The sequence below is a fragment of the Hippocampus bargibanti genome, linkage group LG14 (genome assembly GCF_051943395.1).
Source record: "Hippocampus bargibanti isolate YZ-2025 linkage group LG14, ASM5194339v1, whole genome shotgun sequence".
Taxonomy (NCBI): Eukaryota; Metazoa; Chordata; class Actinopteri; order Syngnathiformes; family Syngnathidae; genus Hippocampus; species Hippocampus bargibanti.
The window spans coordinates 2,321,682-2,347,747 of record NC_142747.1 but is presented as its reverse complement, the minus strand read 5'-3'; the positions used below and the strand labels follow the sequence as shown (position 1 = coordinate 2,347,747).

Below are 26,066 nucleotides of genomic sequence, written 5' to 3'. Positions count from 1 at the left end.
TGAGTACCTTGCTCATTTTTGCAAGCTGCAATGTCCCCTCCGGCAGCCGATAAAAATTGACGGTGCACTCTGATATCATGGCCTAGGAAGTCTGCCAGCTCGTCCATTTCATTGTCTTTTAAATTGAGAACTTTGGACATTGTGGCCATGTGCTTTTCTCAATTTTGTGGAAGACAATGCTTCCAGATTTTTTTGCCCCACAGTTTAGGGCTATCTGACAAATTACATCAGATCCTCTGAAGTGACTGGGAGCTTGTGGTCTTGCAAAAATAATGTGTTTTCATCCAGTATCCCACATTCATGACGAGTATTGGCAAGTAACATCATAGATGTCTGCACTTCAGGTGTAAGGAGAATGGGAACCTTTCACCCTCGTTTACCTTGTATTTCAATTCTTTGGAAGTGCCGACCCAGTTTCCGCTCAAGGTCAGACAAAGCCAGCTCCACATCCGGATGTGTCGACGATGTATCTCTCAAAGTAAATGCAGTAAGTGGCATCTTAGAAACTTCCCCTTCTCTTCTCCAGTTGAAAATGATAACTTCGCAAAGTGTATCTTTTGCAAGTTCTCCCCAATGTTTCCTACTAGTGTCTTCTTTGAGTTTTGTTTGGTACACCTGTCTTTGGGCCTCAAGATACTCATGCATCTTTTTCACATCTTCGGTAAAAGGCAGAAGTTGTGGAACATTCCATTTTGCCTCACGCAGGTTTCTGAGGGCCTTTGAGGACACACATTCACTCCATCTGGTGCCACAGATTTGTTTGAACACCCGTGCATTATTAATGGCATCGTCATCACCTGAGATTAATCCTTCACATTCAATAATATTTGCAATTTTCCTGAGGTTGTGGCCTAACTTGAGTGCTAAGGATGGTATTTCGAATGCATTTAATTGCTCATTTAAGCCAGCTACCTTCCTCACTGCTTCGATCACATGAGGAAAATTTACTGGGATGAAGAAATCCACCATGTCTTTAAGCTTTCCATTTTTCTTCCACTGTAGAAGCAGTCGTCTTGTCTCACGCATCTTCTTTCTGATGTAGTCATGTTTTGAGACATCATGCCCATGCTTATTGAAGAGGTGTTCCCCAAATTTCAGAATCACCTGTTCGTTACGCACAGCATTTGTGATTGCATCTTGATGCATAGCAAGCACCATTTTCCAAAAATGTTCATTTACGCCATCTGGAAGTGGCTGAGCATATTCACACAAGGCCTGAACCCTAGTCTTTTCTAGTTTCAAATTTTGCACATGCATGTTTAAGTGACACCTCTGCATGTGCCTCCACATTGCTCTCCTCATAAAGTAGCCCTGACAATTCACACAATGCATGTAATCTTTGGCTTCCACGTTTTTTTTTTTTATTGCTGACGAGGTATCAACATTCCTTGACCTTCACGAAGAACGTCATTGTTATGGGCACGATTCCCTTTATTTCTGAGAAGATACAGTTGTATTCTTCTCTCTTTGGAGCCAGTTGGAAATTGAAGCACATTTGCCACTTCAGGGGTATCTTTGTGTTGTGATATCAAATGGCATGCAATTTTTCTGTAAGGCTTGGAGCAAAACACACAGAAGTGAGATTTGTTGTAGAGCCTACCACAATCTGCTTTCCTTTTAAAAGTCATGACCTTCATATCAAAACCACTGGATTGAGCTGTTTGCTGGTGTTCTGAGTCAGATGAGTCGGCACAAGTCACGCGTCTTTGTGTCTGTGGCTTAGAGGAAATGGCCAGGTGTAAAGTTTTTGATTCATGAGGTTTATCCCGTGTCCAGGGAAGAAGAGGGTGTCACATGTCTTTTTATGTGAAGTTACATGTACTTTCCGTGGATTGGTCGAAGGCACTTTCCATCTCTTTGTCCTCTTGCTCTTCTGCTGCTCTGTTACTTCTACCGAGCTGTCACTTGTTTGTTCTCCAGGTTTGGGAACATATTCATCATCAGTATTGTCAGAACTCAACAGAATCGTCCATGGTTTGTTTAAATTGAGAACTTTGGACATTGTGGCCATGTGCTTTCTCAATTTTGTGGAAGACAATGCTTCCAGATTTTTTTGCCCTGCAGTTTAGGGCTATCTGACGAATTACATCAGATCCTCTGAAGTGACTGGGGACTTGTGGTCTTGCAAAAAAGAATGTGTTTTCATCCAGTATCCCACATTCATGACGAGTATTGGCAAGCGGAGTTGGCAAAATGACTCGCGAGTAACTGTATTTACATAGCACCTTCAAACAAGCGCCACTGTATCCAAAGTACGGTACCGTAATGCACAATCCACACAATTGTGCTGAGCAAACCGCCAACACGGCGGCCATCTTTGTAGGGGCAACGTTCTAATTTTAATAGACATCAAGTCAAGGTTAGCTTTATTGTCAAATAGGCTAATACGCATGACATACAGCACAAGGTACTTATAATGACTTTAACAAACAATAAACACGAAAACGCCAATTTGCTGGGAGAGAGAGGGGAGCCGCTGCATGTTCACGCGCCGCCATCTTGGGAAAAAACAAATACAGTAAAGTCTCGTTATATTGATATCGGATATAGCGATAGTCCCGGTTATATCGATACTATTTCTATGCACGCACGGAGAAAATTACATGCAAACAGGGTCGGATATATCGATAGTCCCGGTTATATCGATATTTTTTCGGACTCCCTTGAATATCGATATAACGAGACTTTACTGTAATATGACAATACAAAGACACAAAGTCATTCATTCTTCAGGACTTGCTGTACCCTCTTTGTGATGACATGAAGCTGTTCCAGATGAAAGAGGAGAGGATCAAAGCATCCTTTTCAGCAGTTGATCAGGGACGTCATTTTCCCTTCAAGGACTCGCCACAGCAAATCAGTGTCCTCTATCTTGAGAGCTTTGATCCGCATGTTTGTTTTGGCCAAGCTTTTAACGTCTGATGCCCTTCCTGACACAACCCTCTGTATTTATCCGGGCTTGGGAGCGGCACAAGAAGACTTATGTGCCTTTGTGGCTACAGAACAAGCAACTCGCTCAGTAAAAGTCTCCCAAAAACATAATGGTCATCGGCACAGCAACATTCAAAAAAGCAAGAACTATACTCATCATTTGATGACAATGCTCTGATCTTACAGTGAAATGGGCATCCCTACATTACATTACAAACAGAACTTCAAAGTCATTGAAGATGTTTTATCTTCCAGTCACATGTGCACGTCTACTACAAGCTAAATGTTGAAAGCAAACACGAAGCTGTAGCATCCATTGACCAAAAGAGATTGTCTCACATCTCCTGTCCCACATAAAACCGCTTCAATTCCAAGCCGCGACAGTTCCACATACGCATCGGCGCTCTGCGCTGACACTCCTTTCTTCTTACACATACAAGGAAAATAAAACATGCTCATTTCTCCCAACACTTTTCGTCAATGCTGAAGTGTGTTTAAAAAAAATGTAACCCATAAACATATGTGGCACAATATCCCGGCATCATTTTGCACGAAATTTCTATCCTTGACCCTCCTAGCTTTAGCTTCGCCATAGGCACCAAGTTGAAGGTGATATCCAGTCATTCAATTCTGTTTTACTTTTCCCCATCTTTTTTCCTCCTTTCCTCTTTTCCTCATCTACTCTCCTTGTGTCCTGTGCAGAGCGTTGTCCTCCTCGTTGCCGTGGCTCCCCCTGGTGTCCAAAAGGCCTCTGCTTGGTTTCCGAGGCGACGGGATCGCCCGTCGATCACCTTGCCCCACCCGCGTCTTCCAGTCCTAACTCAAGTTCGGAATTCCGGGGCCTCTCACCGTCCTTAAAGCTGACGAGAAGAGCCAATTTGAAGGCGGGAGTGGCCAAGAAGACGTTTCTCAGGTGAGGATTCAAATTTGGTCCTGGGTTCAGTCGGGGTTCTTTACGGTGGCTCGGTGTCACTCTGCTACGCTTTGATAATGAAAAAAATCTGTGTTATAATAATAATAATACAGTGAGACCTCAACTTACGAATTCAATTGGTTCCCAGACAGAGTGTGTAAGGCGAAAAGTGTGTATCTTCAAAAAAAAAAATCCCATAGGAAACCATTAAAATGGGAATAATCCGTTCCCGGGTTTCCATAAAATATAGTTTTTAACTAAATAAACCTTAAAACTACACACAGCATACCTTATTCTATGTATAATAAATGTGCTATTGTATTGTAATGAAAGAAATACACTGCATTGTTTCATAAAGTCACAAAGGGAGGCATATTACATGAGGACTGTAATTAAAGAAATAAACTGTGCTGTAAAATAAAGTTTTATTTACCTTTTTGATGGTCGTTGATGGCTTATGGAAGGAGAGTCACCTTCCATAAGGACTGTTGGTAACTCATCCTCTGGTGTGGCTTCTCTTTGCTTCTTTGGAGACTCCTCATCATTTTTGCTGATTAAAAACCTCTTAATTGACACTTGTTGCTTTCTGACTTGTAAGGACTTATGAAACTGAGGCATCACATTATTGTTTATCATGTTGATGATTGTCATAGCCACAGTCTTTTCTGGATGGAACTGTTCGGTAAAAGCCTGCACATCATTCCACTTTGCCAACATTGCGTTCTCCTCCTCGCCCTCAGTTGTTCTCGAACCATCCGTTACTGGCTTTAAAATCCTCAATAAGTGCCGAACTTCCAGGTTGGCGCATGGCGATATCGGCGTGAATTAGCCGTGCTTTCTCGCATGAAATAGCTTTACTCACGTTGTCGCCGGATAGCTGCTCTTCGTTAATCCAAATTAACAGTTTTTCAACTTCTTCGATTGCCCGAGACCGTCGCTTTGAGAGCATGGAAACACCTTTTGCAACAGACGCACCTTTCATGGCTTCTCTGTTCCGGAGAATGGGAGCAATGGTTGACTTAGCATAGCCGTGCTCGCCCACTAAATCACACAAACGCACACCTCGTTCGGGTTTTTCAATTATCTCCTTCTCAGCGACAGTGATTTTATTTTGTGTCTTCTTGGGCTGAACACGAGCCTGTGGTGGTTTTTTTTCGGTCCCATCATAGTAAAATTATCAGCAAAAAGCTCCAAGTAGGCGATTGTCGTGTGCATTCAATGAGAAGGGGTGTGGAAAGTAGCGCCGGCTGGAGTGCTGTTCGGTCGTGTGCTTCCGCCGAAGATCACTCCTCCAGCCGTGGTAGTTGTGTATTATGAAAATAGTTGTTATTATAAGGTTTAATTTTCCTAAATTTGACGTTCTTAAGACGAAAAGTTTGTAAGATAAGGTGTTTGTAAGTTGAGGTCTCACTGTACATTTGATTTCTAGGCGCCTTTCAAAACTCTCAAGGTCACTCTACAGTCACAGGTTAGGTTTTTCTGTGGGCGAGCACCGGCAGCCACACGCACCAGCGTTCACTCAACCCGGAAGTAACTCAAATAGATAGAAAACTATCTTGCTCGGCAGCTAATAGATAGACAGCTAACTAGCTAGATAGCTATATACAGCAGCTAATAGATAGACAGTGTTGACTTCGGAAGGAACCTACAGTGGTTCTAATGGGTTTATTTTGATCGTTCCTCCCTGGTTCATTGCTTCTATGGGCGTTGATGGCAGAGGATGGTTAAATCAGAGAGCGAAAGAGAGACGAACTGGGAGAGCATTTATATGGCGCACAGGGTGTGACGCGATAGGGTATGACGTAATGTAGATGCGACATCATGTCAGGGAAGGCAGGATATGACGTATCAGGAAGTCCAAAACGTAAACAAGGATTAGAAAGCGATGTTTAAAAATGTTCATATGGCGAATTACCCCAACAGGTTCCTTGGCGGCAGGATGATACCGAAGGACTGCTTTGGTCAAATGAAACTCCTCAATTTACATCTACATAGTTGCTGGGCACCTTCGCCTGAAGTAAATTCCTGGACTCATTTCCATATTGCGATGAATGAAGTATACAAAGATTGGCTTCTTTTTTGTTGTGACAGTTGGCGCGAGGCTCAGGCAATGCTCACCAAGAAGATGGTGGGTGGAAAACGAGACAAGATGGCCACCGCCCTCATCAAGCATATCGACAAGGAGAAGAAGAGACTCGGTGTTGGCGCTTCCTTTTCCCGCCGAGGCAACGTCACCCGACACGTCCATGCAGGTAACACAAGACAAACTTGATCGCATCATCCTGTCCAATAACTCCAATGTAATGCTAATCGCATCATGCTAGCTTTGTTTATTTATTTCAAAATACAGTGATATTTCAGCTTATGAACGCTTTAGCTCACGAACTTTTCACCTTACGAACATTAAGTTTGTGAGAATATAATATTGGCATACAAACTAGTTTTTGGCGGATGAACCAAACCACACAGCGACGGTGGCTGGCGGACTAGTTTTCTTCACCCCCTTTCTTTGAGTGCGGGCGTGGTTTGTTATCGAGTGTAGTACTTTTGCTATTTTGGGAGCGAAAAAGACTCCGCCACAGGCTAGTGTTAAGCCAAGGAGGACACAATGTTACAGTTCAAAAAACGAGGTATGACTGCATTTGCTTGACTTTTGTGTGCTAAACCTTGTAAATAACAAGATTTGAGTCTGGTGGCAGACAACACCCATTTATGTGAGAACACACCGGACATTTAAGCACTTGAGACCCTTTTTCTGTGCAAATATGTAATTGAGGTGAATTATGCTACGTGGTACACATTGAAATGGGTTTATTCGGGAAAACGGAGTTCACAACCAATCAGCTTTATGTCCGTCCTGATGTCCATATCTTATCATCATATTATCATATTATGATTATTATTATACTATGTGTGCGTTACTTTCCGTTTGAGGGAACTCTGGCGCGTGTGGCTGCCGTTGCTCACCCACAGAAAAACTTATTTATTATTATTATTATTATTGTTGTTGTTGTTGTTGTTGTTGTTATTATTGTATAAAAGGAGTTCAAGATGGCGCCCGAGTAGGCAGCCGTCAGCAAGTGCTCTCATGAGCCTTGCTTTTTTGTTGTTTTTGTCTTGTTTTGTGTTTTCTTTTGTCACTTTGTGTTGTTGTGCGTCGTGTGGAATGGATACGGATTGTTCTTCAGCATTTTTGACCACAATATTCATCAAGGAGGAGACTGTGCTGAGCGGCAGCATGAATATGCCAGTACTGTTTTTGAATGGGAGGAATGTTGGTGCCATTCGAATGTCATCGCTGGACACCACAGGGGCCATTGTGTTTTTTTTGCGCCTGTAATGGGCAGCATCTTCACAGCCCCGCTTTGTTCAGCGGAAGGTCGGTGCTGTTGGACAGTCTGCGGCTGGATGGATGCATGGCTTGAGGAGCCCGCGATAAGAAGTAAAGGAGCGTCAGCGCAGGGCGCCGATGCATATGCGGCTTGGAATTGAAACGGATTTATTTGGGACAGCAGATGTGAGACAATCTCTTTTCATTTAGCTTGTAGTCGACGTGCACATTCCACCATGATGTCCCTGATCCACTGGTGGAAAGACGCTTTGATCGTCTCCTCTTTCGTCTAGAACTGCTTCATGTCCCAAAGAGGGTACAGAAAGTCCTTAAGAACTATTGACTCTCTGTGTCTTTGTGTCGTCATATTGTCTTTGTGTTGTCATATTATTTGTTATTTTGTGTTTTTTTGTTCTTTTAACTTCAAGACGGCGCCGCGAGAGTGGCTGCCTTTCCAGCAGCTCATGTATTTTGGTTTTCTACTTTCATTCCTTTCATCACTTTGCTGCTGTGAAATGTAAATAAAGGCAAATCCATCCATTATTATTATTATTATTATTATTATTATTATTATTATTATTATATTAAATGAAAATTACGGTCGAGCAGAAGAAGATCATCGAAAAACACGAATGAGGTGTGCGTTTATGTGACTTAGCATCCCAGTACCAGTACGCTAAGTCGACCATTGCTACCATCCTTAAAGGACAACCGACATCACTTTTTTGTTTCTGAACTGACATCAGAAAAACGTTTTATAGCATCTAAAATAGCCAAAACACGCAGTATGATTTTTTTAGTCAAATACAAAACACCAATAAAAATGACTTAAAGTGTCCAAAAACTACTTCAAATTGAACCCAGGAGTGGCCAGTTTGAGAAGGTCCCGCCCCCTTGTTCGTGGTGTCAACCCAAGATGTCTTGCCTTGCTGGAGAATCAAAACAATGGCTTCAGATTCGGAGAAGATGCTTTCTTGTTACTCATCCACTTATGAATATGATTCAAATAGTTCTGAAGAGGAAAGCATACATGTTTGCAATCGATTAAAGAATTTATTCCAGTCATTTTGATGCATCTGGATAGAAATGTAGTGACAAAGTCTTACTCACAGTACCAAAAAAAGGCAGAAGAGGGTGACAAAGCTCCGTGTAAATTGTCTCCTGGGACGTTTTGTAAGCGAACATCAAATACACTGTAGAAGTCTTGGCGCAACACACAACGATTCACCATCGCATTATTTATGTGTTTTCCTTCTAATTTCGCCATCAACACGAAGTTTTCAGGCCAAACAAAGTACCGCAAAATGCATTGAGGTGATGCAAGGTATGTCCTTTCTCGGTGAGGGGCGTTCCTTCAGTGACGTAGGGTGAGGACTCGTCAGCAACTCGAAAACAAGACTTCTGGAATATTCAGCGAGAGTCTTAAAACGTAAAATATAGCTATATGCGGTGGAATCTTTGTAAAATACGCTCAGTAGAAGTCATTTGAAGCCATTTTACAAATTATGGACACAACTTGTCCGGAGACGTCGGTTGTCCTTTAAGAATAAGGAAGCTATTCAGGATGTTTCTGTGTTGTGTCATGATCTGGTTGGCGACCAACGGGGGGCGCTGTCGGCCCCGCCTACACCTGCACAGGTGCTGGTCGTCCCGATCAGATTGGCGACCAGCGGGTAACCTCGCAGGTCGTTTAATCATTGACACTTAAAAGGACACCCGGCACGACCATCCGGTGCCGGTTCGTTGTTTGTTTGCTGCTTGGTTGCTGCATGCATTGTGTACGTGTTTGTTTAACCTTGGCGGACTTTTACTCTTGGTCTTCTTTTGCTACTTTGTATTTTTTCTATTCAGATGATTTTGATGTTTTACATTTTGTTCCTGCTGACCTTTATTTTAATACAATTTGTCAAACAACCTCCTGCTCCCTCCTGCCTGCTTCTTGGGATCCGCACCCGCCATCACCACCTCGCAAACCGTGACATGTTGTCTAAGCAACGATCTCAGGCAATAGAAGAGGTTGAAAACTTCTGTTGAAGTGAAGTTGTCTTGTAGGATTAATGAAACACAACTAGCAAGGGACAGTGTGAGTGAGGATATTATCACCGAGAAAGCACGGCAACTTTACTCGGATATCATCAAGAGGCAACTACATCAATGACCATCACAAAGGTCAATAAAATGACTTTATTATGCAGTATAGTTTATTTCTTTAATTACAATACAATAGCACATTTATTATACATAAATTAAGGTCTATTTTGTGTAGTTCTAAGGCTTATTTTGTAGAAAATTATGTTTTATGGGGACCTGGGAACAGATTATTCTCATTTTAATGGTTTCATATGGGAAATAAATGTTTGGCAGACAAACTTTTTACCTTCCACACACTTTCTGGGAACCAATTAAGTTTGTAAACTGAGGTATCACTGTATATCAAATAAATACAGACATGCACACATTGCAATGGCGGCTCTGCAAAAGGTTTTTGTTGTTGGAACATACATGGCAGGAGGAAAGGTTACGCATTCATTTTCTGCATCCATTCCCATCATGCTATTGAGAAACATTTCCAGTGACCTCATGCGTTTCTGTGTGTGTATGTGTGTGTGCGCGCGCACACACATAAACACACAAACACGCACAGAGTAAAAGCAGACCGGCAGTGATGTCACTGTTGAGGAATGGCGCTTTGGGGGCTTTGTGAGCTTCAGATAAGGAACGTAAACATGCTCGTTGATTCCTTCCTACAAGGCCCACTTCCTGTTTTTGTGCTGTGCTGCGGCCACGCCCATTTTTGTCATCTGCCATGAAATTTGATTACATTTCTTCCACGATCATGCATGTACGGTGATACTTTGGCTTATGAACTTCATTGGTTCCCAGAAAGTGTGTGTAAGGGGAAAAGTGTGTATTCCAAACATTAATTTCAAATGGGAAACCATTAAAATGACAATAATCTGTTCCCATGTTCATTTATCTGTTAATTTATTCATGCATGTCATTTTTTTGTTTATTTGTCTATGTATTTATTTATTTATCCATTAATGTATTTGTTTGTGTATTCTTTTATATGTTTATGTATTTGTTTGTTTATTTATTTATGCATTTGCTTATTTATTTATTTTGTTTGTTTTCTTTTTTTATTTAGTTAGTTATTTGCTTATCTATATTATCTATGTTTGTATTATGTTTATTTATTTGTTTATGTTCATTTATTTCTGCATGAGATTTTTTATTTATCTATGTTGTTATTTATTTATCTATTTATTTATCCATTCATGTATTTGTTTGTGTATTCTTTTATATGTTTATTTATTTGTTTGTTTATTTATTTATGCATTTGCTTATTTATTTATTTTGTTTGTTTTCTTTTTTTATTTAGTTAGTTATTTGCTTATCTATATTATCTATGTTTGTATTATGTTTATTTATTTGTTTATGTTCATTTATTTCTGCATGAGATTTTTTATTTATCTATGTTGTTATTTATTTATCTATTTATTTATCCATTAATGTATTTGTTTGTGTATTCATTTATATGTTCATTTATTTGTTTATTTGTTTATGTTCATTTATTTATGCATTTGCTTAGCTAGCAAGCTCTCTAGCTAGCTAGAGAGCTAGCTATTAGCAATATAGCTAGCTAGCTAGCTATTTGAGTCAGGAAACATATTAGGTATCAAGTTAGCTAGCTAGCTATTAACTATCTGGCATCCTATTAGCTAGCTAGGTGGCTTTCTATCTATTTGAGTTACTTGCGGGTTAGGTGAACACTGGCGCGTGTGGCTGCCGCTGCTCAGAAAAACTGATCCTGTGACTGTAAAGTGACCTTGAGAGTTTTGAAAGGCGCTTCTAAATCAAATATATTGTTGTTATTACAGTATTATTTATTTAGTTGGTTTATTTTGAATACATTTTGCCCCCCCAAAAAAAAATCAAACCTGAAAATTAATTATGATGTTAATGCAACGCTTAATTATAGCCACTAAGACGATTTCAGTTCTAATTCATCTTGTTTGCCCCTCCCGAAAACTATTGAAATCTCATCATTTGGATTTGCTCGTCATTTGAATGGAGTGGCCGTTTAGGATTTTTCAGCAGCAGTGGCCTTGGCTTCCATTGAGGCGCCGCCTTTTGCTAGCCGCAAGTACGTACGCACGCCACCGTGCTGAAAAAGAAACATTTCTTTCTTTTTGAAAGAAAAAGTTGCCAGGACGTCTAGAGACTCTTGAAGGCGCCGTCACCTTGCGTTTTGATGGAAGGCTTGCGTCAGGTAAGGGTGACGTACGTCCGGACGTGAGCTCATAGTCTAACAGAAACAAGACGTCTTTATCCCACCTAAAAAGTTGGTCAATGGGATTTTGTTTTGGGGGTTGGGGGGGGGGGGGGTCTCACAAGACTACACGCAAACAAAAGTCAGTCTGTGGCGGCTGCGTTGCGTTCGGTCTCGGCGGCAGACACGAAGCTATCTACTCAAATGGATAGAATGCGCTAATAGATAGCTAGCTAGATAGCTTTTTAGCTAACTAGAAATACAGTAAAGTCTCGTTATATCGATATTCAAGGGAGTCCGAAAAAATATCGATATAACCGGGACTATCGATATATCCAATATCGATAAAACGAGACTTTACTGTATATAGCCAGCTAGCTACATAGCTAGCTAGATAGATAGTCAATGGATGCTACAGGTGCGTGTTTGTGTTGTCATATTATTTGTTATTTTGTTTTGTTTTTACTTTATGTTGCTTCCGGGTTGAGTGAACACTGGCGCGTGTGGCTGCCGCTGCTCACCCACAGAAAAACGGATGTTGTGACTGTAAAGTGCTAGCCCTATGTGCATGTCTGTATTTATTTGATATACAGTGATACCTTGGCTTACGAACTTAATTGGTTCCCAGAAAGTGCGTGTAAGGCGGAAAGTTCATCTGCCAAACATTAATTTCCCATAACTAATAGATATCCAGCTAGATAGCTAACGAGCCAGCTAGCAAGCCAGCTAACTAACTCCAGCTACCGAGCTATTAGCTATAGTGCTATCAAGGTGGTTAACTATCTAGCGAGCTATCTGTTGGCTATCTACGTATTAGCTATCTACTAGCTGGCTTATAAATGAAATTTATTATTATTATTATTATTATTATTATTGTTATAATAGAAGGAGGCTGAGCAGGCTCGTGAGTTGTTGACATTTTCCTTCGGGCTTCCTTGCGACGGCGCGTCTTTTCCTGATTTAGGGCCGCTGGCTCACGAGATGAAGCGTCAGGGCGGGGTGGCGGGAGTAGGCGTCTTTTTACCCAGTGTTTGTGTTGGACCTGAGCCCACGCAGCTCCCTGCTTCCAATTAGATTCCTCTCCAAGTCTAAAAGGCTCACTAGCTTGGATCGGAGCGTCGCGGACAGTACAGGACTTTCTCCTTTGGAGTCCGCCCGTTTCCTTCGTGTCCTCGTCATCGCCGTTGGGATGCTTTGGAAGCCCATTTTCCAACCCCGGAACTCCCTTGTTGCAGAGCAGCAGATCCGCGCAAGAACCACTAGGCTTTCTTTTTAGATAGCAGAACTTTTTGGACCCGGACTTTTTCCTCCTTGTTCGGATGATGCCGGTGTCGTCGTCGGCGCCGTTCTGAGGAGTCTCGAAAGCCGTCATGTTGCATCTGAGGCTTGTTCTCCTCCTTCTGGTCGTTGCGTTCAGCCGGACGGCTGACGGGCAGTCGGACCGGCTGCAGGTGATGTTCACGCCCACCATCTGCAAGGTGCGCTGCAGCCAGCAGGGTTGCGTCAATCACTGCGAGCGTGGCAACGTGACCACCCTATTCAGCGGCCCGGCGGAGGGGCGGCCTGACGGAGACCGATTCAGAGTCTGTGAGTCGCATCGCCGACCGGGTGGTGGCAATTGTTTGCCTGCAATTCTCACCGCCGTTATGCAACCGGCACCGGCGAGTTTTCAAGATAACATTGGTGGAAGCAAAAAAAAATAAAAAATACAGAAAGGTCTGCATAGCAACAGGTGGCAAGGAAAAGCAATGCCACAAGCTAAAGGTCACATTCTTCAAATAGATCACTGCTGTCAAAGTGAGGGCCCGGGGGCCAATTCTGGCCCACCACTTCATTTTATTCGGTCCACCAAAGCAAATCAAATTCCATTTTGCTTGCTAAAGTCCCAACCAACATTTCAAATTGTCCCATATCAACCAGCTTTCTATCTATATGAGTTACATATTATTGTTATTATTATTAGTTATCTATTAGCTAGCTAGCTTTCCATCCATGAGTTGCATATTATTGTTATTATTATTAGATATCTATTAGCTAGCTACCTTGCTTTTTATCTATATGAGTTACATATAATTGTTATTATTATTAGTTATCTATTAGCTAAGTAGCTTTCCATCCATGAGTTACGTATTATTGTTATTATTATTAGCTATCTATTAGCTAGCTAGCTTTCTATCTGTATGAGTTACGTATTATTATTATTAGTTATCTATTAGCTGGCTAGCTTTCTATCTATATGAGTTGCGTATCGTTGTTATTATTATTAGCTCTCTATGAGCTAGCTAGCTTTCTATCTATATGAGTTACGTATTATTGTTATTATTATTAGCTATCTATTAGCTAGCCAGCTTTCTATCTATTTGAGTTGCGTATTATTGTTGCTCACCCACAAAAAAACTTATCCTGTAACTGTACCCATGTGACCTTGAGAGTTTTGAAAGGCGCTTAGAAATCAAATGTATTATTATTATTATTATTATTATTATTATCTATTAGCTAGCTAGCGAGTTTTCTATCGATTTGAGTTACTTCCCGGCTGAGCGAACGCTGGTGCGTGTGGCTGCCGCTGCTCACCCACTGCGAAACTTATCATGTGACTGGATAGTGACCTTGAGAGTTTTGAAAGGCGCGTAGAAATGAAATGTATTATTATTATTATTATTATAACTGTCGTTATTCTTGACTTCACATTTGAAAACAAGTTATTCATTCATTCTTTTTGTGCTCTAGCTCGTTAGCAGCGCTTACCGAAATTGGAGTTTCTCGGCTGGCTTAAAGTCAAGTCAAAGTCACCTTTATTGTCAAATACAGTGATACCTTAGCTTATGAACTTAATTGGTTCCCAGACGGAGTGTGTAAGGCGAAAAGTGTGTATCCCAAAAATTAATTTGCCAGATGAAACCATTAAAATGAGAATAATCCATCCCCATAAAACATAATTTTATACTTAATTTTCTAAGCCTTAATACTACACACAATATACCTTATTTTATGTGTAATAAATGTGGTATGGTATTATAATTAAAGAAATACACTTTACTGTATAATGAAGTCGTTTTATTTACCTTTGTGATGGGCGATGGCTTGATGGAATGGAGTGGCCGGTTTCATCAGCATTAAACACTTGATGAAGAACGTCCCCTTCTTCTTTCATCATCTTGATCCCTTGTAGGTGCTTTCTCTGCGATAATTTTACCTTGTTCCTCATCAATTGTGTTCTGTTTAGCTGGGTTGATATTTTTTTGCATCAAGTGTACAGATGGCTTGTGCGGGTTATCTATGGACCCTGATTGATGGGAATTTTAACCTTGCAGTCTACACTCTGCCTTTGAACTATCAAAGTTAAGACGAGTCCAAATGTAACTGTTTTCTATCCATTTTCCCACTCTCTCTCTGTCGTCTGCCTGTCTCTTTAATGTTTAAACCACCTCACCTCACTGCTGCGTTCTTGACCAATCACGTGGCTTTACTCAAAGACTGGGGGCGGGGAATAGAGGACAAAAAATGTCGGCTGCCATTTTCTTTTTTGGAGAATGGGTTCACTCTCTCTGTCTGTAACCCCCCCCCCCCCCACTGCTGCGTTCTTGACCAATCACGTGGCTTTAACCGAAGACGGGGCGGGGAATGGAGGACAAAAACAGTCGGCTGCCATTTTCTTGTTAGGAGAAGGGGCTCGTTCGCGAACGACACATCACTCATTGTGGCGCTCCGTGTGTATCCCGAAAAATAGGTTGGATGGCAAGGTAAAATTTTCATAAATTGAACGTTCGTAAACCGAAAGATTTGTGAGCCAAGGGGTTCGGAAACCGAGGTATCGCTGTACAGCGTGTAGCGTGTACTCAGAGTTCGGTGAGTGTGGCAGTGGGAAGGGGCAGGGGGGGCAGGGATGGGAGGGATTTGAGTCTGCTGACTGCTTGGTGGCAGAAACTGTCCTTGAGCCTGCTGGTCTTGGCTTGGAGACTCTGCAGTCCCCTACCCGATGGCAGCAGGCTGAAGAGGCTGTTGGAGGGGTTTGTCATTTGAGGTCATACCAGGCTTGGGAGCCTCGGTTCGGATTTCAAGCCGGGGTTGGGCCTGGACCCAGAGCCCTGACGCCAACTTGTGTTTGTGCAGTTGTATGTCGGCTGCTGTGTAAGAACGGAGGGGTGTGTCTGCTGAAGGATCGATGCCTCTGCCCTTCAAACTTTACCGGAAAGTTCTGCCAGATTCCCGTCACTTCCCAAACCTCCCGGCGAGCCACGCCCTCATCCACCTCACCCAATGAAATCGTCAAGCCTCCTCGCCTGTCAGTGGCAGCGCCCAGCGTGCAACTGACCCGCTCGGAGTTTCTGCTCCCGCTGAGGGGTCAGGACCAAGACCTAGCGGCCGGTGCGTCTGACCTCTTCGCTTCAACCACAGGTTGAAACCCGAACCTCGACTTTAAACTGGACTCTGAAGCCCCAACTCTGTGTTTCCAGGAGCACCCGGAGCGCCCCTGGTGAAGGTCAGAGTGCAGCACCCCCCCGAAGCCAGCGTGAAGGTTCATCAGGTGACGAAGGTCCGAGCTGTGATCGAGCAATTTGGCATTTTGTCAGCTTGTTTGGTGTTGCTCACCGTTTGCGCCTTCAGGTGTCTGGATTCATGCCCGCCCCGCAAGCGCTCTCGGGGTCTGCGGGGGCTCCGGCGCCAGCGCCGGCGGAGGGTGCCATCCAGGCCCGGACGCTCGGCGGGGAGGGCCGACATGCCGGCTTCCAGTACTGCTTCAGAGAGGTCAATGGCGGACAGGTGAGGGGATCAAAGTGACCAGAAGCCTATTTTGACATCTGAACCCTTTTTGAAAGTCAGCAACTTTAAAGGACAACCAACACCTGCGGACAAGCTGCGTCCATAATTTGTAAAATGACTTAAAATGACTTCTACTGAGTGCATTTGACATAATTCAAATGGCATGTGAACAAACAAAGTAATAGAAACAAACAACACTGCAAACAAAAGACAACAAAAGTAAACAAAACCACTGGTTTTGAATAGCTCGTGGAGCTTCTAGAAGTAAATCAGTGGTTTGTCTCAACAAATCTTTCTGCATACTTAACATTTTGTAAACAGTTGGCAACATACATTAGGTGACATAATCGCGTAAAAGACAGTACCCGATCGCACAGGAAATAAGAGTTCCTGACAGATAATCGTTATACAAAAAGGAAAAAGAGGAGAGAAGTAAAAAAATGGAAGAAATAAGAGAGAGAGAAAAGGGGTTTTAACATTTCATTGAGTCTGCACAACATAGTGAAATTGACAAAAAGGAGAGGGGGGAACACCAGATGATTCGGCAAGCACATCATCCTATGCCATATTTCATAAACAATCAGAATCAGTATCATCTTTATTGCCAAGTATGTAGAACACACAAGGAATTTGTTTCCGGTAGAACACGCTGCACTAGTATCGTCGTCAAAAAAAACTGCTAAGTGGCACTATACAGTTCCATTTTGTCTACTGTTGTTAACAAATCATGTGTTTTGATAGCGTTTGGGTCGGCAGATGGTTGAATTGTTTTCTGATATAGTTTCATTTCATTTTGAAATATTACAAACAGGGGTTTCCTCCCACAAATTTTAGATTTATGAATATGATGTTTGGCAAGAAAAACTAATTAATTTATAATAAAATATTTATCGTTGGTCTTGTTGTAATATCCAAAAAGCATGTCTTTGTAATGAAATATGAACGGAGAAGTGATTTTACATTGAACATGCAGTCTCGTTATATCGATATCGGATATATCGATAGTCCCGGTTATATCGATATTTTTTCCGACTCCCGATAATATCGATATAACGAGACTTTACTGTGTGTGTGTGTGTGTGTGTGTGTGTGTGTGTGTGTGTGTGTGTGTGTGTGTGTGTGTGTGTGTGTGTGTATATATATACAGTAAAGTCTCGTTATATCGATATCGGATATATCGATAGTCCCGGTTATATCGATACTATTTCTATGCACGCACAGAGAAAATTACATGCAAACAGGGTCTGATATATCGATAGTCCCGGTTATATCGATATTTTTTCAGACTCCATTGAATATCGATATAACGAGACTTTACTGTATTTGACAAAGTGTTTCCAGAAGCGAGTAGTTTCGGGACAAGCCCAGAAGAGGTGAGTTGCAGTTTCAGGCTGAGCTTCACAAAATGTACAAAATATATCCTGTAAGGACCGTATCTTATGTTTAACAGGATAGCAACGGTGCAAACGTTTGTAGGTTATTTCTCTTTGTTTGTTTGTGATGAAAAATGTATATGGGAGGGTCCAAACCTTTTCCCATTGGGATATTTGGGACATACGTTCAACAGTGATGAACAACGTAGGGAACCGTCACAAAAGATTTTTGAAACAAACGTCTAATTGCACAGTTTCGATTTCGAGCAATTGATGAGAAACAGAGTTTCCCCAGGGCGGTTTCTGTCACTGGAATTGGCGGTGGTCTGTCAGGAGTAGCGTAGTGACCCTTGAACAGGCTTATGATACCACTTGGGATGGCATCCACAATGATGGCAAAGTCCTTAGGGGTCACAGGGATTTGATGCGTATTGATGAAGTCTTGCTTACAAGTTGATGACGATGCTCTAAGTGACATCATGGAGGGAACGCCCCTGACCGAGAAAGCGACACACAGTGCATTTTGGGTACTTTCTTTCACCTGAAAACACTGTGCTGATGGCGAAATTAGAAGGAAAACGACATAAATAACGCAATGGCAAATCGTTGTGTGGCAGCCAATTGCGGTAACACACATAAAGAAGGTGTAAGTTTGCACAAAATCCCAGCGGACAAACCATGCAGTATTTCCAACGGAGCAGAGTAGCATAGCACCAGCCGAGGAGCTCCCCGGAGTGCGCGAATCCCCGCTTGGATAACCGCTGTCATCCTATCAGCCTGCTTCCAGTGGTGAAAGAGAGCAATCGTCATATTATTGGAGCAAACCGATCGGACAAACATTCAGCTGCTGGGTCGATGAGCTAACCGGAGTTCGTGATGGATCACCGCTGTTATTCATACATACGTTTGTAACTCTTCAGCTTGAAAGTTTAAACAACGTTTTGCGTGCACAACCAGTAAGCAATCTGTATTTATGTTGACATCAGATGAAACAAAGTACCCAAAATGCATTGTGTGTCGATTTCTCGGTCAGTGACGATGCCTACCGTGACGTCACGGTAGATATCGTCACCAACTCAAAAACAAGACTTCATGAATATTCAGCGCAAGTCTTAAAACATAAAATCCAGCTATATGCGGTGGAATATTTGTAAAATGCAGTCATTTGAACTCATTTAACAAATTATGTCCTTGAAAGGACAACCGACGTCTCCGGACAAGTTGTGTATATAATTTGTAAAATGGCTTCAAATGACTTCTACTGAGCGTATTTAAGATTCCACCACATATAGCTATATTTTACGTTTTAAGACTCGCTCTGAATATTCAGCAAGTCTTGTTTTTGAGTTGGTGACGAGTCCGTATGTGACGTCACGAAAGGACCGCCCCCTGACCGAAAAAAGGCACATTGTAGCAGTCCTTCCATTACGTCAATGTATTTTGCTGTACATGTTTGGTCTGAGAACCGTGTTGCACCCAAAAGCCGCCAGAAGAGGACATCCAAGCTCCATATAAGGAATTTATCAGCCCGTGGAAGCGGAGGTGGCCACTGGAGATCGCCATTTTATGCCTCTTTTTTTGGGGTGAGAAATTTTCCCCCAATGTGGCCTCAAAATGGCACAAAATGACTGGAATAAATTCTTTACTCGATTGCAAACATGTATGCTTTCCTCTTCAGAACTATTTGAATCATATTCATAATTGGATGTGTAACAAGAAAGCATATTCTCCGAATCTGAAGCCATTGTTTTGATTCACAAGCAATGCAAGACGTCTTGGCGTGACGTCACGAACTGGGGGCGGGACTTTCTGAAAATGCCCAATTCGCAGCTCAATTTTTTTGCAGATTTTGGACACTTTAAGTCATTTTTATTGGTGTTTTGCATTTGAATAAAAATATCATACTGCGTGTTTTGGGTATTTTAGATGCTATAAAACGTTTTTCTGATGTCAGTTAAAAAAACAAAAAGTGACGTTGGTTGTCCTTTAAGTCCCGAGTAAGTCGGTTGTCCTTTAAGTACCGAGGCCCTAGCAAGATTCAAGGTCCCGCCAGGATCAACCAGATTACCCCTCCATGATTCTATGACGCACTTGCGAGGACGTCTTCCAACATGAGTCACCGTTACAGAAAAACACGGAATAGGAAAGACCCAGAGAGGAAAAATGCGAACAGGCCGAGTCTCCCTTCAAACACGTGCGCCGCTGTCCACCTCCCGAGGACGGCGACTTTATTGGAAACAGAAAGACGCATCATGTCATCAACTGGAAGCTTCAACTCTTTTTTTCGCACGTGCGCAAACACACGACAGTGCGTGTTCCCCAATGTGGAACTTTGGAGCCCAGCATCAAGATTGTAGTAATGTGTCCTTTGCGAACGAGCCGGTTCCTAGAGTCTCCTAGTTCTAGAGCGAGATCTGTTCTAGATCTGTGAAGCGAACGAAGACAGTTGGCTCCTAAAAAGTAGCCGGAAATTGGAGCCTACTTTTTTCCCCGTCTATTCCCCGCCCCCAGTCTTCGGTTAAAGCCGCACGTGATTGGTCAAGATTTGTGCTAGAGCAGGGAGGGGAGAATGACAGACAAACGCAGCAGTGAGAAGAAGGGGGAGGGGTTAGAGAACAGATGCACTGTGAGTAGCACATGAAACAGGGAAGTGATACGACAGAGCTTTATAGCACTACAAATAAAAAACAAAAGCGGGTAAAATGATTGCAAGTGATTTTCAGCCATTTTCAATTGTAGATGACAAAGGAGTCAGAAAATATACTCATGCTCTCAACCCAATCTATGCAATTCCAAGCAAGAAATATCCCAATTGTTGGGTTATTAAAGGCTTCTGATCCTGAAAAGACTCTCAAAGAATCATGCCAGAATCATATATGACAAAGAACGTGCTGGAGTCCAAGAATGGCTCAAAAAGTCACCACAGGGAAAGTGAAAGGTAGTGGATGCTCTCTATGCACATATAAATCAAGCCATATAAATAAAAATATTTGATATAGTGTATTTTTTACATGTGTAATTTGTTTTTCACATAATGTTACATGATTTTTGGTAGTTAATTAATTTAAGCAACAAACAAAAAAATGAGGAGCCATTTGGGAGCCATTTTAGTGAGCCGAGTCAAAAGAACCGGCTCTCTGAAAGGAGCCGCAATTCCCATCACTACAAGATTGGAGGCGCTGACCATTTATAGACCTCCACCAAGGAAGCTTTGTATGCGTGGTCGCAGGCGCTAAAATAATGCGGGGAAATAACTTGCTCGCCACAGCCTAGACCAGACTGGAAGAGGCCTGACGGCCAATGAATGTCATCCAAAGTCATTTGAGCTTGTTTGTCTGTCCACGTACAGTGCGGTTCTCCTCTGCCGGGCCTGAGGAGCAAGGAGATGTGCTGCCGCGGTCTGGGAAAGGCCTGGGGCTCCAGCAACTGCACCCTCTGCCCCCCGCACTCAGGTCGGCACCCTAATGTCATCCGCTGCCATCCCGGATCGCTTTTGGGTGGATTTCGACTTGCGACTGTTTTTGACTTGCGGCCATTTGGTCGTAAGTCGGATGTTACCCGTAGCTAGCTAGCTATCTATTAGCTATCTATTGGCTAGCTAGATAGCTTTCTATCTATTTGAGCACAGTAATGCCATCCGCCACCATCCCGGATCGCTTTTGGGTGGATTTCGACTTGCGACTGTTTTGACTTGCGGCCATTTGGTCGTAAGTCGGATGTTACCTGTAGCTAGCTAGCTATCTATTAGCTATCTATTGGCTAGCTAGATAGCTTTCTATCTATTTGAGCACACTAATGCCATCCGCCGCCATCCCGGATCGCTTTTGGGTGGATTTTGAATTGCTCACCGTTTTGACTTGCGGCCATTTGGTCGGAGCGGAACTTGGTCGTAAGTTGGATGTTACCTGTAGCTAGCTAGCTATCTATTAGCTATCTATTGGCTAGATAGATAGCTTTCTATCTATTTGAGCACACTAATGCCATCCGCCGCCATCCCGTATCGCTTTTGGGTGGATTTCGACTTGCGACTGTTTTGACTTGCGGCCATTTGGTCGTAAGTCGGATGTTACCTGTAGCTAGCTAGCTATCTATTAGCTATCTATTGGCTAGCTAGATAGCTTTCTATCGTTTTGACTTGCGGCCATTTGGTCGGAGCGGAACTTGGTCGTAAGTTGGATGTTACCTGTAGCTAGCTAGCTATCTATTAGCTATCTATTGGCTAGATAGATAGCTTTCTATCTATTTGAGCACACTAATGCCATCCGCCGCCATCCCGTATCGCTTTTGGGTGGATTTCGACTTGCGACTGTTTTGACTTGCGGCCATTTGGTCGTAAGTCGGATGTTACCTGTAGCTAGCTAGCTATCTATTAGCTATCTATTGGCTAGCTAGATAGCTTTCTATCTATTTGAGCACACTAATGCCATCCGCCGCCATCCCGTATCGCTTTTGGGTGGATTTTGAATTGCGACTGTTTTGACTTGCGGCTATTTGGTCGGAGCGGAACTTGGTCGTAAGTTGGATGTTACCTGTAGCTAGCTATCTATCTATTAGCTATCTATTGGCTAGCTAGATAGCTTTCTATCTATTTGAGCACACTAATGCCATCCGCCGCCATCCCGGATCGCTTTTGGGTGGATTTTGAATTGCGACTGTTTTGACTTGCGGCCATTTGGTCGCAGCGGAACTTGGTCGTAAGTTGGACGTTACCTGTAGCTATCTAGCTAGCTATCTATTGGCAAGCTAGATAGCTTTCTATCTATTTGAGCACACTAATGCCATCCGCCGCCATCCCGGATCGCTTTTGGGTGGATTTTGAATTGCGACCGTTTTGAATTGCGGCCGTTTGGTCGGAGCGGAACTTGGTCGTAAGTCGGATGTTACCTGTAGCTAGCTAGCTAGCTATTAGCTATCTAACGGCTTGCTAGCTAGCTATCTATCTATTTGAGTAAGTAATAAGTAATAGTAATAGTAATAGTAATAGTAAAGTAAGTAATAGTAATAAATGTATTATTATTATTACAAGTATAGTGGAAAGAGGAGTTCACATGGCTTGTAGCAGACGACGCAACGCAAACATTGGATTGTGTTTCAGAGTTGTTTGCCCTGGTGTCCGCTAACTTTTTGTCATGAGTTTTAGACACTGATATTATTATTATAATATTTGCCAAGTTCCCAGTGGGATGGCTTTACGTAACACGCATGCACGTTTCCACGCTCAACTTCTTCACGAGAACGCCACCTGGAATTGTAGCAGAGCACCGGAACCGACGCGCTCCAACACCCATGTCGGAAATGGAATGAAAAATGCCTGGAGCGCGTATTCATGTGTTTTGTTGGCTTTGTGTGTGTTCACATGCTCGTTGTGCAATAATCCGGCGCAAACGGCAACTCTGCAGCTCAAAACAGCAGCACCTGTCCTGTTGGCTTTAGGTCAAGCAACGGAACACAATGCCTTGGTGAGTTTGTTTCCAAGTTGTGAGCAGGAGCCCAACGCATGAGTCCAGGAGTCTCTTCCTCGAAATCAGTCTGTTGCCGCCGCCTTCGTCCGCAGACGTGGACGAGTGCCTGCAGTCGGCCGGCCTTTGCGAGAATGGCCTGTGCGTCAACACGGCGGGGAGTTACAGTTGCGTTTGCCAGCCGGGCTTCATCCTGGATGCCTCCCACGGACTCTGCATCTGTAAGCTAGCGTGCGCACAAACGGCGGCCTCCACGGGCTTGCTGGACTCAATCCAAATACTGGTTCAGCTCCAAACACGCGTACTCGTCCCAGCCCATAGTGTGATATCTGAGGAGAAGGGTCAATGCCACCGGGTCCTGGGCTCCGGCCTGGGCCAGTCCTCCTGCTCGCTGCCCATCCTCAGGAACATCACCAAGCAGATCTGCTGCTGCAGCCGAGTCGGCAAGGCCTGGGGGTCCGAATGCCAGCGGTGCCCCTACTTTGGCTCAGGTGAGTCGCCGGTCTGGTGACGAGACCGCCAGGGGATTGAGGTGCCTAAGGGTGTTTTGCTCCCCCAGCGGCTTTCAAGGAGATCTGCCCCGCCGGCCCGGGCTACCACTACTCCGCCTCCGTCCTCCAGTTCAGCCAGAGAGCTGCAGATCAACTGGGCCCCCGAGGAGCTCAGCTGGTCCCCAACGACGACCAACGACACCAGGGTACGGAGTCGCGATCCACGGCTTACCCAATAAAATCAGAGATGACCCTGAGATCCATTTGTCTCTCCTCTCACAGGCGCTGCTTCTCGTGGAGACGGTAGGTTTCTGAAGACTCTCGGTCCGCCACCATTGAGACCCGCCAACACTGGGAGCCACGCAGGGCACAAACCTCAGACCCCCGACGGGGCCGCAACCCAGCCGACCCGCAAGCCAAAACCAACCGCGGCTCCTGTAAGATGGCCACCGAGATCCAATGAGAGTCCAGTTACAGGCCGAGACCAAGGAACTGCAGGGAGTCAAGGCCCCAGGCAGAACCAAGACGTCAGCAGGAATCTGGGCTTGCATCACAACCGCAACACGAGTCAGAACCGAGACAGGAGCTGGGACCGACGTACCGATGGGAGTCAAGACACTACCAAGAACGTAGTCACTGGTCACAAGCAAGGGACAAGCAGAAGCCAAGTCCCCAATCAGAGTCAAGGCACGAGACTCAGTCAAGGGATCGGCATTGGTCAGAGCACCAGCGCAAAGGAGGCCACCAATCAAAGCCGAGGCAGCGGCGTAAGCTCGGTCACCGATCGGAACCCGGTCGAAAATGACACCAGAGGCGCCAACGGCAGCCGAGACACCGGTGGGACTCCAAGATCTACCTGGAACCAAAGAACAAGTGCGAGTCAAGGTACCCGATGAGCAACAGTCTTCCGTAACAGTTGTCAGACGAGCTCTCGATGTGCCGGGCAGGTCTTCTACCAGCAAGAGGGGATTCCATCCCAGAACCGGTTCCGCGGATCCCCGAGCAAGACCCCCGGAAGCCACAGACCACCCCACGACCGACCCGAGTCAAGCGTAAGTCTGCCAAGGAGCGTCTAACCCTAACCGCTACCCCTGACCCCTAACCCCGAACTCCTTACCCTAACCCCAACCCCAAACGGCCATTTTCAAGACTGGTTCATTGCGACGTTTGTCTGCAGTGCCAGGTGCGTGCCAGAGCAAACCGGGCGCCTGTGGCGGCGGTCGCTGTGTGGATCGGCCCGGTGGCAAACACGCCTGCGTGTGTCATCCAGGATACAAGGCCAACGCTCAGCGTACGCACTGCCACGGTGAGCAGACACCTACTCAATCAACTTTAAGGCAATAATGAGTGCATCCAAAAGATAGGCTGCCAAATGAAAAACAAAGTCATGTACAGTGATACCTCGGTTTACAAACCCCTTGGCTTACGAATGTTTCGGTTTACGAACGTTGAATTTATGAACATTTTTACCTTGGCATACGAACTATTTTTCGGGATACACGCGGAGCGCCACAATAAGTGATGTGTCGTTCGCGAACGAGCCCATTCTCCGAACAAGAAATTGGCTGACGATTTTTTTTGTCCTATATTCCCTGCCCGCCACGTGATTGGTCAGGAACGCAGCAGTGGGGGGGGGGGGGGTTAAACCTTAAAGAGACAGGCAGACGACAGAGAGAGAGTGAGAAAATGGATAGAAAACGGTGAAATTTGGACTCGTTTCAACTTTGTTCAAAGGCAGAGGGTTGACTGCAGGGTTAAAATATCCCATCAATCAGGCTCCACAAATAACCCGCACAAGCCATCTGTACACTTGATGCAAAAAAGCTATCAACCCAGCTAAACAGAACACAATTGATGATGGACTAGGTAAAATTATCGCAGAGAAAGCACCTCCAAGGGATCATTCCCCAAGATGGTGAAAGAAGAAGGCTACGTTCCTCATCAAGTGTTTAATGCTGATGAAACCGGCCACTCCATTACATCAAACCATCAATGACCATCAAAAATGTAAATAAAACAACTTTATTGTACTGTACAGTTTATTTCTTTAATTATAAAACCATAGCACATTTATTATACATAAAATATGGTATATTTTGTGTAGTTTTAAGGCTTAGAAAATTAGAAAGTACAAAATGATGTTTTATGGGGACCTGGGAACGGATTATTCTCATTTTAATTGTTCCTTATGGGAAAGTATTTTTTGCGATACACACTTTTCGCCTGACACACTGTCTGGGAACCAATTAAGTTCATAATCCAAGGTATCACTGTAGTTTATTCAATACATTGTAAAAATGAAAATTGAAAAGAGCAATACATTGGGGAGACTAAACAAATTCTCAAAAGACTTTATCAACATCGCAGGGATAATACTAGTGGGCCTCTATCTGCAGACAAGGGTCATGGTTGGGGGGGAGGGCAGCCTTGATGTGGTTCATAACGAGCCGCTCGAAGCACTTCATGAGGATGGGAGTGGCTCAGAGAGGTGTTGAAGATGTCCGTGAAGACATCTGTGAGCTCCTCAGCGC

At 43.8% G+C, this 26,066-nt stretch overlaps 1 protein-coding gene across 2 annotated transcripts in view; it reads left to right on the top strand.

The window, feature by feature from the left end:
• ltbp4 (latent transforming growth factor beta binding protein 4) overlaps positions 1-26,066 on the top strand; it is a 78,714-nt gene that overhangs the window by 22,042 nt on the left and 30,606 nt on the right. Inside the window, exons 5-17 of one of the 2 annotated variants that reach the window (XM_089014503.1) lie at positions 3,634-3,844; positions 5,936-6,096; positions 15,562-15,816; positions 15,906-15,985; positions 16,057-16,212; positions 20,935-21,037; positions 22,985-23,044; positions 23,140-23,265; positions 23,359-23,535; positions 23,604-23,741; positions 23,818-24,420; positions 24,483-24,587; positions 24,713-24,841. In XM_089014503.1, coding sequence (XP_088870629.1) covers positions 3,634-3,844; positions 5,936-6,096; positions 15,562-15,816; positions 15,906-15,985; positions 16,057-16,212; positions 20,935-21,037; positions 22,985-23,044; positions 23,140-23,265; positions 23,359-23,535; positions 23,604-23,741; positions 23,818-24,420; positions 24,483-24,587; positions 24,713-24,841 — 2,304 coding nt within the window. Of the gene's footprint in view, positions 1-3,633; positions 3,845-5,935; positions 6,097-12,537; positions 13,036-15,561; positions 15,817-15,905; positions 15,986-16,056; positions 16,213-20,934; positions 21,038-22,984; positions 23,045-23,139; positions 23,266-23,358; positions 23,536-23,603; positions 23,742-23,817; positions 24,421-24,482; positions 24,588-24,712; positions 24,842-26,066 lie in introns of those variants that run through there. The other variant, XM_089014504.1, reaches the window with a different exon arrangement.